General features: G+C 54.7%; 2 protein-coding genes across 4 annotated transcripts in view; one reads left to right on the forward strand and one right to left on the reverse strand.

The window, feature by feature from the left end:
* Med16 (mediator complex subunit 16) overlaps positions 1 to 9,474 on the forward strand; it is a 13,370-nt gene extending 3,896 nt beyond the window's left edge. For both annotated transcript variants that reach the window (XM_031349689.1, XM_031349690.1), the window contains exons 5-15: positions 952 to 1,383; positions 1,867 to 1,972; positions 4,407 to 4,562; positions 5,209 to 5,417; positions 5,538 to 5,744; positions 6,226 to 6,436; positions 6,957 to 7,090; positions 7,460 to 7,652; positions 7,864 to 8,080; positions 8,762 to 8,845; positions 9,069 to 9,474. In XM_031349689.1, coding sequence (XP_031205549.1) covers positions 952 to 1,383; positions 1,867 to 1,972; positions 4,407 to 4,562; positions 5,209 to 5,417; positions 5,538 to 5,744; positions 6,226 to 6,436; positions 6,957 to 7,090; positions 7,460 to 7,652; positions 7,864 to 8,080; positions 8,762 to 8,845; positions 9,069 to 9,195 — 2,076 coding nt within the window. In that variant the 3' untranslated portion in view covers positions 9,196 to 9,474. The remainder of the gene's footprint in view (positions 1 to 951; positions 1,384 to 1,866; positions 1,973 to 4,406; positions 4,563 to 5,208; positions 5,418 to 5,537; positions 5,745 to 6,225; positions 6,437 to 6,956; positions 7,091 to 7,459; positions 7,653 to 7,863; positions 8,081 to 8,761; positions 8,846 to 9,068) is intronic.
* Positions 9,475 to 11,544: 2,070 nt separating this feature from the next.
* Positions 11,545 to 13,322, reverse strand: Cfd (complement factor D). 2 transcript variants are annotated; one of them, XM_031349692.1, is made up of 5 exons: positions 13,219 to 13,322; positions 12,581 to 12,734; positions 12,330 to 12,477; positions 11,926 to 12,183; positions 11,545 to 11,751 (listed from the first exon to the last, which is right to left on the reverse strand). In XM_031349692.1, exons 1-5 carry the CDS (start codon positions 13,271 to 13,273, stop codon positions 11,590 to 11,592), a joined length of 777 nt encoding a protein of 258 aa, XP_031205552.1. In that variant the 5' UTR covers positions 13,274 to 13,322; the 3' UTR covers positions 11,545 to 11,589. The 2 variants fall into 2 exon arrangements, with proteins under 2 accessions (XP_031205552.1, XP_031205551.1); XM_031349691.1 differs by having other exon boundaries at positions 12,581 to 12,737.
* Positions 13,323 to 14,658: the final 1,336 nt, after the last annotated feature.

Raw genomic sequence — 14,658 nt, forward strand, 5'->3', positions numbered from 1 at the left:
CTGAGTTCGAGGCCAGCCTGGTCTACAGAGTGAGTTCCAGGACAGACAGGGCTATACAGAGAAACTCTTGTCTCAAAAAAAAAAAGGAAAGAAAGAAAGAAAGAAAAATGAGGGCTGGTGAGATGGCTCAGTGGGGAAGGTACCGACTGCTCTTCAGAAGGTCATGAGTTCAAATCCCAGCAACCACATGGTGGCTCACAACCACCCGTAATGAGATCTGACGCCCTTTTCTGGTGCGTCTGAAGACAGCTACAGTGTACTTACATATAATAAATAAATAAATCTTAAAAAAAAAAGAAAAAAGAAAAATGAAAAAAGTTTTATTAGCTGGCAGTTGTGGCCCACCCCAACACTTAGGAGATAGAGGCAAGTGGATCTCTGAGACCATCCCAGTCTACAGAGTAAGTTCTAGGGCAGCCAGGCCTACACAGAGAAAACAATAACAAAAAGGTGTTATTGAGCTGGTTATGATAGTGCATGCCTGTCATCCCAGAATGTGGAAGGCTGAGGCAAGAGGATCATAACTTAAGTCTAGCCTGGGCTACATACTCTGTCTCAAACAAACAAGGTATGTTTTGTATGTCAGTTACACCAATTTGGAACTATAGACTATAAAGATGAATAGCTGGTACCGAGGCAATGCTCCACAGCATTGCTCACTGCTCGTAAGTGGAGTTTTGGACACACCACAGCCTAGTGCCATTTGCCTCTGCTGCAGAGGCAAAGGCTGAGCCATGAGGTTACAACCGAGAAACTGAAAGTACTGTTCGATCCTCTGAGGAAATGCAGTGCTTGCTTACTGCAGAAGAGGAGACTGAGGTCAGGCAGGTTGGGAGGGAGGGGAATGCAGTGCCCTTGCCACCTTGTTGCTCTGTGCCTGTGGGGTCAGGTCACAGAAGGACACCCCCATGGAGCTGAACAAGCCCTCCCTCCCTCTTCCCCTTCTTACAGTCTGGTGCCTCCAGCTTCGGAGAGAAGTTCTCACGAGTGAAATTTTCCCCGTCACTTACACTGTTTGGTGGCAAGCCAATGGAGGGTTGGATTGCAGTGACAGTCAGTGGCCTGGTCACTGTGTCCCTCCTGAAGCCCAGTGGGCAGGTGCTGACATCCACAGAGAGCCTGTGCCGGCTGCGTGGCCGAGTGGCACTGGCCGACATCGCCTTCACAGGCGGTGGGAACATTGTGGTGGCTGCTGCAGATGGTAGTAGTGCGTCACCCGTGAAGTTCTACAAGGTGTGCGTGAGCGTGGTGAGCGAGAAGTGCCGCATCGACACGGAGATCCTGCCCTCGCTGTTTATGCGCTGCACCACCGATCCCAACCGCAAAGACAGGTTTCCTGCCATCACACATCTCAAGTTCCTGGCTCGAGACATGTCTGAGCAGGTGAGCTCAGCTAGCCATGTCCTGTCGTGGGGTCAGAGTTTGACAAGACCTGGTGGAAGTAGGGAAAGCTCCTGCTGGTAGCCCAGCAAGCACCTGCATCCCTGGGCTAGTAGCTCCTTCCTCTATCTTAGAGCTGGCAGTGCCTCCCATTCTCCTCCCCTCTCATCCTCCTATCTTACCTTCCATGGCGAAACCAGGTCTGAAGGATTCGAGAAAGCCCCCTCTCTTGAGTCCCAGCTACCAAAGAAGGTGGCCTGTCTGGGGACATGTCCTGTCTTGACCTGTCATTGGAGCTCTCATTCCATTGGTCACTGGTCACCTGGCTTCCCAGTGCACTTGTGAACCCTCACAGCCATGAACCTCTTGAAAGCCCTGGCATACTTGCGCTGTTAGTCCTGTGTGGAGCCAGCACTGGAGGATGCAAATGAGGCATGGGAGGTGGGTACTCCAGGAGACGCCACCCTCACTGAGCCTCACCCTCAGGTGCTCCTGTGTGCCTCCAGCCAGACCAGCAGCCTGGTGGAGTGCTGGTCCCTTCGGAAAGAGGGCCTTCCTGTGAACAATATCTTCCAGCAGATCTCGCCTGTGGGTGAGTAGAGTAGTTCAGGCTTCCCTCCTGAGGGAAGCGCAGAGCTTTACTCCCCCTCTGTGATGGCTGTTGGGCTTTTGGGTGTCAGACAGGGTCTCATTCTATGTCCCTGGCTGGCCTTGAATGCATGGAACTCCACCTGCCTTTGTGGTGAGAATTCTAGACTTTTGGGTTCTTTAAAAAAACAAACACAAAACGGGAAAAGGGAAAAGGTGGATTTCTGAGTTCGAGGCCAGCCTTGTCTACAGAGTGAGTTCCAGGACAGCCAGGACTATACAGAAATATTATATTTTCATCTTAACCCCAGGTGTAGAATGTGAGGCTGCTACGGACTGTCCACAGCAGCCGAATATGATTTGCTCGTGCTCTAGCAGAGGCATGGTTTTGCCAGCCGCAGAAAGTTTCTGAGATTGTGTGACCTTTGGAATTCTGGGAACTTTTCAAAGGGTACATATAGGCTGGGGCTCTGAGGGGTGGGATTGGTTGAGTTTGTTAGTAGTTGTGCTCAAAGAAGAAACAAGTCAGGAAAGAAATTAGATTCAAGGATCTCTCCCCTCTATCCTTCTTTCTCTCCTATCTAGTGATAGGAGTGAAATGGGGGTGGGGTGGGAAAAAGGAGAACTCACAAAGTAGCCAAGTCCAGCTACATGCCTCTAGTGTGGCCTGCTAATTTACTCACATTGATCTGATCGTGCCTTCCACAGTCCTGGGAGGCATGGCTTCTTGCCTAGGCCCTGGTGAGGGCAACCCCCCACACAGACAAGATGAAGAAATGCCCTGTGCAGAGGTCCTGGGGCAGGGGCCAGCGGCCAAGGGCTGAGCTGTGAAGGGGCACCCACAGCTAAGGGAGGCATTTTACTTTTTTGTTGTTTTTGTTTTTTGTTTTTGAGACAGGGTTTCTCTGTATAGCTCTGGCTGTCCTGGAACTCATTCTGTAGACCAGGCTGGCCTCGAACTCAGAAATCCACCTGCCTCTGCCTCCCAAGTGCTGGAATTAAAGGCGTGCACCACCACTGCCCGGTGGGAGGCGTTTTACTTTAAAAGCCATGGAATCATCTAGAAATCCCAGTCAGATAGGAGGCTGGAGTTGAGTGGAGTTGGTCTTTACCAAGGCCACCCAGCACCTCTCCAAGCACACTTGCTTACAAATGGGGACTACCCAGGGCGTAGCTACTGAGGCTGGCCGGCAGTGCCCTGCCTCAGCCCTAGCATGGCCTTCCCCTACACACAAAGAAAGTGAGGCTAGCCAAGGGCGTGCTGACCCTGTGGCTGTGGAGGTTGCTAGAAGACCTAATTGTCAGCCTAATGAAGTTGTGTCCAGAGGCCTCTGCTGCAGTTACAGGGAACTGCCCTCTGTGGCTAGCAAGTAATTAAATGTGAATAGCACCCCTGCTGTGCTTCCTGCAGATGGCTGTGAGTCACTGCAATCTGGGCTCTGCTGGCCTGGTGGGCAGCCCCTCCCCACATGCACCTGCTCCTCCCACAGATGCCCAGTGGGTGTTGTTTAGCAGCCTTGGATACCCAAGCTGAGGTGTGGTGACCATGGTAACAGAAACTGGCTGTGGTCAAGGCAGGGGCGTGGCTGGGATGCCCAGGGCACCAGCTCCTGGCTCCTGTTGGCCACTGATTTCTGTGTTCCCCTCATTTGTTCATTCATTTGAATTTTGAAAAGTCTTGGACTCTAGCCCACCCTCTCTGGCATTAGACTCTGAGCCATCCTCCTGCCTCTGCCTCTGCCTCTGCCTCTGCCTCTGCCTCTGCCTCTGCCTCTGCCTCTGCCTCTGCCTCTGCCTCTGCCTCTGCCTCTGCCTCTGCCTCTGCCTCTGCCTCTGCCTCTGCCTCTGCCTCTGCCTCTGCCTCTGCCTCTGCCTCTGGTGAGCTGGAATGATAGGCATGCAGCTGCTTTCTGCGTCCCTTGCAAGAGAGCAGCCTCAATGCAGGGAAGCCCTGACTGCTGTAAACACTCTCGCCTGTTTCCCCCTGAGAGTTTCACTTGCTGGTTTCAAGGAAGGGGGCTGACATAGATAACCCATCGGAGCCAGAGAGCCTCCTCCACCTCCTTGGTGCTGGGGTGACAGGCATTGGCCACCTTACCATCTCATTCCCTGCTGGGGATGGAGCCCGGGACCTCATGCGTGCTGGGCAGGAAGGTAAGAGTTCAAGGCTGGCCTGGGCTACATAGAGCGCCCAAGGCCAGCATAAGGTCTCTGAGATCCTGTTTCAAATAGGAAAAGAAAAATGCCAGGACTGGGTCCTACTGGTTCCCCGGTCGTCTTAAATTCTCAAACCAAGTGGCTGAGAGGGGTGCTCGGCCGGCCATGGTTGGTCTTCTTCCTGAGTCAGAACAGGGGGGGGTCCTGCTTCCCTGAGGTAGAGCTCATCTTTCTGTTACACCCTCCCACACACCTCTCTTTTCCTCTCCCCAACTGTTCAGTTGGTGACAAGCAGCCCATGATCCTCAAGTGGCGGATCCTGTCGGCTACCAACGACCTGGACCGTGTATCTGCGGTGGCACTGCCAAAACTGCCCATCTCACTCACCAACACTGACCTCAAGGTGGCCAGTGACACCCAGTTCTATCCAGGCCTTGGTATGTTAGGCCCAGGAGCAGCCATCATGGCTCCTGGACCTGTGTGTGGTGGGGGCTGGGGGTGGGGGGTGGACTCCTGAGTGTTAAGGGTTCCTGGTCTCATGTGATAAAGGGCCAGAAAGCTGCCAAATAGCTGTGCTCCTTAATATGTAAAGAGCTGTGGCCAGTTGATAAAAAGCTACACTCCTTAATAGGTAGAGTTGTAGCTGATGAGCAAGTTATAGTCCTTAAGATGCACACTGCTTTAGCCAGTTAATAGAACACCATGCTCCTTGATAATGTGAAAAGCTATGGCTAATTAACAGTGATTTGGGAGCATGGGGTGAGACATAATCACTAAGGTATATTATACTATATTATATTATATATGGTCCTGGGTTCAGACCCCTCAAGCCCCTGCTTGTCAGTCATGTGCCTTCTCCAGCCAGCGCTCAGCCTTAAGGTGGGCTTGCTTCTGTGTGCCTAGGTCCTTATTTTCCCAGCCCTCTCCTGTATGATGGGGAGAATGCATTAAAGGTGAGGGCATTGGCCAAGCCTGAGGAAGATTCTGAGAGGGAGCCTGGGGCTCTATGATTCTTGAGGTCACTAAAGGAGACAGGGAGGGCAGCCATTCCCCACCCCATCCTGACAACACCTTTACTGGCAGGCTTAGCACTGGCCTTCCAGGATGGCAATGTGCACATGGTGCATCGGCTATCCCTGCAGACCATGGCGGTATTCTACAGCTCAGCCCCGCGCTCCCTGGATGAGCCTGCCCTGAAGCGCCCACGCACCACGTGCCCGGCCGTACACTTTAAGGCCATGCAGCTGTCCTGGACTTCTCTGGCCCTAGTAGGCATCGACAATCATGGGAAGGTGAGCGCCCTGACAGGGAGAGGCAGGGAGGGAGGGACAGTTGGGACGGGGAGGGGAGGGCAGCTGGAGGAGAGGAAGTGTGGGCTGGCAGTGCATCCCCTCAGCATAGCCTTTCCCCAGCTCAGCATGCTGCGCATCTCTCCATCCCTGGGCCACCCACTGGAGCCCAAGCTGGCCCTGCAGCACCTGCTGTTCCTGCTGGAGTATTGCATGGTGACTGGCTATGACTGGTGGGACATCCTGCTACATGTGCAGCCGGGCATGGTACAGAGCCTGGTGGAGCGGCTGCATGAGGAGTACACACGCCAGAAGCCCGCCCTGCAACAGGTGGGGCTGACAGGAGGGCAGGTCATGTCCCCAGAGTGACCTGCCCTTTCTCTCTGTGGGGTTGTGGGTGACTTCCTATTGCTGACCTCAGAGTGGGTGGAGAGATGGAATGGTGCAGGCCCATGGACCCTACAGACCAGAAGCTGGGGCAGGAGGATCATGATTTGGGCATCAATCTGGACTGCAGAGAGAGACCTTGTCTCAGAACTAAGCAGTCAGGACTGCTCCTGACTCTCAAAAGTGGAGAGCAGTTCAAAGCATGTGGGTTCTCACAATTGGCCCCATCACCCTTGCTGATGAGTGTCCTGGGGAAGTTGGATTTGTATGCATTGAATCATAAAGAGGGGAGCCCAGAGAGGTGACCCACCTGGGGAGGGTACCAGCCAAGTGGCCCTTGCTCCCATAATCCCTTGCTCTCGCCCTGGGTGTGAGCTCCTAGCTGGCCAGGCCTTCCACTCACTCTGTGCCACCCCCTTCCAAGGTCCTCTCCACCCGGATCCTGGCCATGAAGGCCTCTCTGTGCAAGCTGTCACCCTGTACCGTAGCTCGTGTGTGCGACTACCACACCAAGCTGTTCCTCATGGCCATCACGTCCACCCTCAAGTCGCTGCTGCGCCCACACTTCCTCAACACCCCTGACAAGAGCCCTGGGGACCGCTTGGCTGAGATCTGCGCCAAGATCACCGATGTTGGTAGGTGTACGGCCTTCCCTGCGTAAAAGGCAAGGGTCATAGTCACCATTTAATCCAAAACCAGCCCTTGAGGTGGGTACTGGAGAGGGGTCCCGCTCCGGACCTGAGCCCAAGCCCTGTGCAGCTATCCGTGTCCTTGGGTATGAGGTGTGGCCTGGTGGTGGAGCACCTGTCCAGCATAAACCAGATTGTGGTACTGCAAACAAAGAACAGAGGTTCAAAGTCTACAAGCTAGTGTCCAGCCTGGGGTACATATAAGATCCTGCCTCAGGAAAAAAAAAGTACCTGAGTGACCTAGATCTGCCTTGTGTGTATCACTTGCCTTTCTACAGCTGAGCGACACTCCTTTCTGTAGAGCTGTGGTAGTGGCTTCTGGCTGTCCTGAATGCAGGTGGTTGAGGTCCACCATCTTTTGTTCAGCATGGGTGGGAACCTGCCCTGGCTGGCACCTGTGAGGGTTTCAGAGCCAGGGTTCCCCCACGCCCCCGTGTTCCCCTAGCACCCCTCACTTTCCCCACAGACATCGACAAAGTCATGATCAACCTGAAGACAGAGGAGTTCGTCCTAGACATGAACACTTTGCAGGCGCTGCAACAGTTACTACAGTGGGTGGGAGACTTCGTGCTCTACCTCCTGGTCAGCCTGCCCAACCAGGTGGAGCCCCCTGCCGCAGCCCCGCCCCCTGGCCAGCCTGCCCAACCCAGGGGGAGGGGGGACCCTCGGAGTTTCCCTCCAGTCTCCCTGTCCTAGCCTTTATTTCAGTGAGCTGCTGTGTCCTTGCTTCTCACTGAGGCAGCGCTACACTCCTCCTGTCTGCCTGGGTGGGGTAGGGGGTACAGTGGAGCAAAAGAGTGACTCCACCTTCCTGTCTGTCCCTGGCTCAAAGCCTCCAGGCTACAGGGACATAAGTCCAACCCCTGGTTTCTGTTCTGTGGGAGGTTCAGATAGCCACTTGCTAGGGTCAGCCTCCACCAGGCGCCTAGAAGCACTGCAGACACTCACTCCCAGTGTCTCCACCCACAGGGCTCCCCGCTGAGGCCCGGCCACAGCTTCCTCCGAGATGGTACATCCCTGGGCATGCTGCGTGAGTTGATGGTTGTCATCCGAATCTGGGGTCTGCTGAAGCCCAGCTGCCTGCCCGTCTACACGGCCACCTCGGACACCCAGGACAGCATGTCCCTGCTCTTCCGACTGCTCACCAAGCTGTGGATCTGCTGTGAGGCGCTATAATACATATGCTCACAGCTTCCCATCAGCCCACTACCAGAATTTAAGCATCTTGCCATTTCACTTGGCATGAGCCCATCCCTAATTCACAGTTGAGATGTCTGAGGGCAGAGCCCTAGGGAGACTGTAGTGGGTGCCACGTGAGTCACAAAGTAGCTTCCTGGGAAGGCCAGTAAGTGACTCCTGACTCCTCCCCATAGGCCGTGATGAGGGCCCAGCCAGTGAACCAGACGAGGGTTTGGTGGATGAATGCTGCCTGCTGCCCAGCCAGCTGCTGGTCCCCAACCTGGACTGGCTTCCTGCCAGTGACGGCCTGGTCAGTCGCTTGCAGCCCAAACAGCCCCTGCGCCTGCGCTTCGGCAGGGCGCCCACTCTGCCCAGCAGCACCTCCACCCTGCAGCTGGATGGCCTCACCAGGTACGTGCTGCCCACCCACCCCTCCCTCCTGCCCAGCCCAGCAGCCCCCTGAAGGTCTCCATAGCGCAGCTTTGCTTCTCTCCTCCAGAGGTTCTAGAGCCTGGTGATCTCTAACGATCGGGTCTTTGCAGTGAGATGAGAACTTGCTGTTCTAGCCCTGTTCTGTGCACACAGATGGGGTGTGTGGTTTCCTGACAGAGGGTGGTCTCATCAAACTCAGTGATCCACTGCCTCTGCCTCCCAAGTGCTAGCATTGCACAGCCACCGCCTGAGATGTTTTGAGGTGTTTTGAGTTTTTTTGTTTCGTGTAGCCCAGGCTGGCCTCACACTTGCTGTGTGGGAGGAGTCTAGCCCACCAGCCCCCCTCCACCTCTGAGCTCACGGCTCTGCATGTAGAACTCATTTTCTCCAATTTGCTGAAGCTCTAGGAGAGGCCTCGCCTGTTCCAGGCCAGCGTTTGCTGATAAGGGACTGCCGTGCTCCTACCCCTCCTGTGTGTACACTGTCCCATCAGCCACATTTGGAAGGTTCTGGAAACACTGGCCCTATCTCACCAGGAAAAGGCCATCGGCTGTTTGTTATGGTTGAGGCCCAGGGTCACGCACCAGAAGCCTGTGCTGCCTGGCTGACAGGGCACTGTGGACATAGGTCCCACGCCCCTCACTCCCCTTTCACTCCCAGGGCCCCTGGCCAGCCCAAGATCGACCATCTCCGGAGGCTACACCTGGGCGCCTACCCCACCGAGGAGTGCAAAGCCTGCACCAGGTGAGGGGCTGCAGCCATGCTCAGGGTCCTGTGCATCCCTCCTGGGCCACACAGAATAAGTCTGGGATCCGGGGGTGGAGGGGTAGGCAGCTCGGGGAGGGCCTGGGCTGTGACCTTGGGTCAGACCTGGCTTGGGCAGGGTAGGGTTTGAGAGCAGCATCTCGCCAAGCAGTGCAAGTATTTGGGAGGGTAAGGTGAGTGTCAACCGTCCCTGGTTCCCCAGGTGTGGCTGTGTAACCATGCTGAAGTCACCCAACAAGACAACGGCTGTGACACAGTGGGAACAGCGGTGGATCAAGAATTGCCTGTGTGGGGGACTGTGGCGGAAAGTGCCTCTCAGCTGTTCCTGAGCCACAGCCAGTCTCTAAACATTGACATTTTGGTCCTCACTGAGGCACTAGTACCCACCAACAGCCCCTGAGTCTACCCCTTCTAGAGATACATGGCATCTCTAGGGCCTGAAGTCCTATGTTCATATCCAAGCCAGTGTGAAGGAGCTGGGCTGTGTGTTCATCCTTTAAAAGATCCACAGTCCATATGCGCCTGGCCTGGTTGGGGTAGTCTGCCCCAGTTTTCTTTGGGGCCTATGGGAGGAGAAGACTGGCCCAATAAAGTTCTCTTGTACACCAGGCTATTGCTGTCACTGTGGTCCCCACCACTCTGCCCACTAGGTGAGGCTCTGTGCTGAGTTAGCCACACATATGGAAACCAAGTGACTGCTGTGTGCTACAGCACTCTGTCCCCTCCCCAGCTGCCTCATCTCCTGGTTTCTGTGGCCTTTGCTGTTGTCCCTAGGGGTTCTGCTTTCGAGCCTCCCCATCATGTCTGCTCATGCAGCTGTGGGTGGCCAGGCCCAGGCCTCTCTTTTGTTGTTTTCTCCCTGGAACCCTGTGGGTCTGAGTACAAGGCAGTGGCCACCCGTGACCTAGCTCTGGGAGGGCCTGTCTAAGCCCTTGCTCCAGAGGATGCTCCACTCTGTGGGGTCTTCTTCCTTTCAACCCCTAATACCTATAGGGATAAGGGGGTGGCATCGTTGTTAGGCTAGCTCCTACTGATTAGGAGCATTGAGTTCCTTGGGGCAAGTTTGATCGTCACCAACAGGATATCTAACTTCTTTGCACAGGACTACTTAACAAGCAGAAACTAACCACCAATCCACCATCAACAACCCTAGCATATATATATATATACACCCTCCTAAAAGTCCCCAGAATTGCAAATGTCACACAATCACAGAAACTATCTGCAGCTGGCAAAACCACGTCTCTGCTAGAGCATGAGGCGAATCATAGTCAGGTGCTGCTGACAGTCCAAAGCAGCCCACATCCCACACCTGGGATTAAAACAAAAACTTTATTTCTGTGTTTAAAAAAAAACAAAACAGAATTATTGATGTACTCCTCCTCAATGTGAGCGAACCACAGCCAGACAAGGTAATGGGGCCAGGTGAAGCACCCCTACTTTGAACCTCCTTCTCCCCAGTCCTGGGAGAGGCAGGCTTGTGCCTGGAACACTGGTGTACCCCTTCAGGGTTTTGTGAGTTCCCCTCACCCTGCCCACTGCTGCCCCTAGAGCACTACCTCTGCCAACAGAAGCCAGCAGCATGGTGTTGCAGCATCCTGGCCATGCACAAGCCCAATTTCCTGACCTCCTGTAGCTAGAAACATGGCCACTGGGATGGCAGGCCGGAGCGCCACCCCTACATAGGTTCCCTTTCTCCTTCCAGTCCTGGAAGGCTGCTCCCATCCATTCTCTGCAGAGTGCTGGCTGTGCACAGATGTATCAAGCCATCTCGGGGAAGTGCTAGATGCAGAGGCATCCAAGCTCATCTGTTCAGATGTGGAGCACTCTGGGATTGTGGGACAGGTGTTAAAACACTAACCTCAACACGCCTTTAATCCCAGCACTTGGGAGGCAGAGGCAAGCAGATTTCTGAGTTCGAGGGCAGCTTGGTCTACAGAGTGAGTTCCAGAACAGCCAGGGCTACAGAGAGAAACCCTGTCTTGAATAACAAAACAAAACAAAAACCAACCAAACAAAACCCACTAACCTCCCAAAGGAGCTGAGTTGGGCCTTGCTTATGTCTGTGGCTGCTCCTCTCCCTGAGCCTGGTGGCAGCACACAGTTGGTGCTCAATAAGGCTTGTTCGTAGTAAAGATGACTCCAAGTTGAACCTGCCTAGCAGAAATAAAATTCTGACCCAGGATCCAGTGCCACCCTTTCACAGCAGGCTTCACCCAGTGGCTTCACCTCTCAGTTCCTTAGTCTCCAATACTTACAGGAAGCCAGAAGACTCCCTTCGCTTCAGTGTCCTGTTCTCCTGGTAGAAAGGCACAGGGTTTGAGTCCAGGTTCTTCCCATTGTCATCCACAGGGTTCCAGCCTGTGTGGCATTACAAACATGACGTAACTCCCTCTTCAGTGAACCAGTATGGCCTCTGGGTTGGAATCCAGTTTTGTTCATGGCCGCTCTGTGCCTCGGTTTCCCCTTTTAGTATTTCTGTGGTAAGGCTCAGCGTAAGAACTGTCTGAGCCCAGACAAGAGTCCTGAGTGCAGCAGGACCTCAGTGGGGTAGGAGTGAGCCCTGCCTCGCGATTCTAAAAGGAGCACGCGCGCCTCCATGTGTCCAAGCGTGGAACCACCTGCCTTCAGTCCTCTGGCTGTGTACGCTGCCGGCACTCAATAAAGACGCACAGGGCTCAGATGCATGTATTTATTGTGAGCAACGTGTCTCCAGTGTCCCCTCAGGCCGTCACGTTACCATTCAGGGTGTTGTTGATCCACGTCAGGTAGGGTGCCACTCGGGTAAAGACGCCCGGCTTTCTTCGGTTGCCACAGACTCGAGAGCCCCACGTAACCACACCTTCGACCGCGTCCCCGCACACTAGAGGGCTGCCGGAGTCGCCCTGTACAGCGGGGCCACCAGTGACACGCCCACCCAATAGCCAGCAAGAAACTGACTCCCAGAAGCTCCTGAGATCCCTGAACCCTGCCCTTCCGCAAGCCAGGTCCCCTCGCTAGCCTCCACAGCCCCTCGACTCCACCCACCCACACCACGTCACCCAGGCTGTGTCCCTCACCCTGCAAGTGTCCCTGCGGTCGCTCTCTGCACACATCATGTTTTTGGTGACTGCCCCATCATGGTGCTTGCGCTCATTGCAGGTCTTCCGATCCATGATTGACACTGTCAGTTGCTGCAGGACATCAGGCCTGCGTCCCGCATGGGTGACCACGCCCCAACCAGCCACGTCGCAGACCGTGCGGGATTCCACTTCTTTGTCCTCATGTTGCAAGGGCAGGGGTCTCACGTGGGGACCAAACGAGACATTCTGGGATAGCTAAGGGTGTGAGGGGCAGAATGTTGGAGTAGGGGGCAGAGTCAAGAAAAGAGATCTGAAGTTGGACTGGGGTGGTGGACTGGGATTCTGGTGAAGAAGGAAGGGTCAAGGCTAGACTCTGAGTACGAAGGATCCAGCTTCCTCACCCTAAGGAGCAGGAGGTCATCCTCAACGCTGTCAGGCCCGCTGCCTGGGTGGGGCACTACACTTTGCACATCATACAGCCGCTTGTAGGGTTCAGGGATGGACAGGGAGTGGGCACCCAGGAGCACCTGCACAAAGTCATCCTTGGTCCTGGGGACAGGATGAGGGCGCACCTCAGATCCACGTCTCACCCTTCCAGGGGCCCCGCTCCTCCCACACCCACACCCACACCCACCCCATCCCTGCCACTCACACTCCATCCATGCAGTGCGCGGCACTCAGCACCCACTGATCATCCACCAGGGTGCCACCGCACACGTGTGTGCCATTCACTTGCACCGAAGCCATGTAGGGCCGAGCATGGGCCTGGGCTGCCTTGCCACCAAGAATCCGGCCTCGGGGCTGTGCTGCTGAGGGGGGTAAGTGGACTGTAAGGATTGGGGTGGGCTGCACCTAAAGAGAACCCACTCTGACCACAGTCACCTCCAACCCCCCTTGCCCCAGACCCAAAAGCCTTCTGGGTAAAGTGCATTCCCGAGGGGCTACAAGTTCAGCAGCCTGGTGGGTGGTTCACACCCCTCAAGACCACAGTGAACGTGCATGCAGCAGGCTGAAGACAATTTGCAGCAATCACTTTTCTTCAGCAAATGGGTGTTCAGGCCCTTGGCGGACCCTTCTTGCTGGCCCTAAGGTGAATTCTAGTTCTTTAATTATGTAAAGTGTACAGATTTCAAATCCAGATTCTTGCTGTTGATAAAAGCTCTGAAACCAGAAGGCTCAGATTACAGACTCGCAATTTGGAGAGTGTTTCTCTGCAGGGGACCCCTGCTGTGCCCGCCCGCCCACGGGCTGCTGTGTCAAAAACTGTTGTCCCTCCCCTGGTCCACTCACCACATACGGCTGCCCCCAGGGCCACCAGAGCCACGAAGTACACGGAGCTGTGCATTCTGACGCTACTGACGCGGCAGGCAGGCTCTCAGAGCTGTTTTATGGACAGGCGCCCGCCCCCGCTCCCCTCCCCTCCCTTCTCCCCCCGCTTCCCACCTCCCGCCTGGTGGGCAGAGACCCAACTAAGGAAAGGGATTCTGAGCTTTCAGTGTTTCAGTCCTTCTGGGATGGATTACGTGAACCTGCCAGGTGCGCGGAGCAGGGCAATCCCTCTGTCTCTCCTGCATGGGACCCTGACCACGCCCACTCTAAGGGAGGCAGGCACAAGGCATAGGTGGAGAGCAGAGACTGAACCACCTGTTGTCCTGGCCCAGTGAGTATTCTTCCAGCACGAAGTCTGTCATGGTGTCTGGTTGCAAGTGGAGCAGCAAGAGGCCAGCTAGTAATACCCTCTCCATCCCGTTGTCTCTACCTCCCCCTTCCTCCTTCAACTTGAAGAGAGGTTGCTTGACAGTGTGGGAAGGGCATTTGAATCCTGTGCCCTCATTCCTGTGTCTGTGGGGTCTCACACCTCAGCAAGCAGAGTGTTGCCATAAGGTTTCATTTCCTGTAAATTCTGCCTTCAGGTTTGGCTTGATCCAGGCGCAGCCTCTGTCCTCACCAGGCTCTCCCCCGTTGCGGTTATGGGGACCTTGACTGTAAAGTCAGACCCTCCAGCCTGATCTACAGAGTGAGTTCCAGGAGAGCCAGAGCTATACAGAGAAACCCTGCCTCGGAAAAAAAAAAAAAAGTCTTGATTGGCTGAGCCTAGGTCACAAGCTGAGGGTGGGTTTTGGAAGGAAGAGATTGGGGCCAGGGGGATGGGATCTTGGGGGCTCAGCTCAGCCACTCCCTGTCTTTAGAGGTGACATGATGTTGTAGATGTGTTGTCCCCAGGACTGTCATTCATTACAATCAGAAGCCCCCTAGGTGGCACACTTTCAACCCCAGCACTCAGGAAGTGGAGGCAGAAGAATCTCTGAGTTTGAGGACAACCTGGGTCACAGTGAGTTCCAGGAAAACCATGGCTGTTGACCCAAACAAAACAGAATCAGAAGCCCTTTGGGGAAGAACCAGATTGTGAAAACAGGAACCTAAGAAATTGTAACAAAATTTGGCAACCACCCAGGGTCATTCACCATGGGACACTTCAGTAAACAACTATGAACCTCCACATATTTGGAACCCTGTCCTGGGAAGGGTGGGAGAGGTGGGGAAGGGTAGGGTGGGTAAAAGAAGTCATTTAGGGAGCACATGGGACAGAGCTATGGTGTCTACCATGCTAATGTAGTGGGGAATATCATCATCATCATCATCATCATCATCATCATCATCATGTTTGTTTGAGACAGGGTTTCTCTGTGTAGCTCTGGCTGTCCTGGAACTCACTCTGTAGACCAGGCT

This window comes from Mastomys coucha, unplaced genomic scaffold (genome assembly GCF_008632895.1).
Source record: "Mastomys coucha isolate ucsf_1 unplaced genomic scaffold, UCSF_Mcou_1 pScaffold4, whole genome shotgun sequence".
Classification (NCBI taxonomy): Eukaryota; Metazoa; Chordata; class Mammalia; order Rodentia; family Muridae; genus Mastomys; species Mastomys coucha.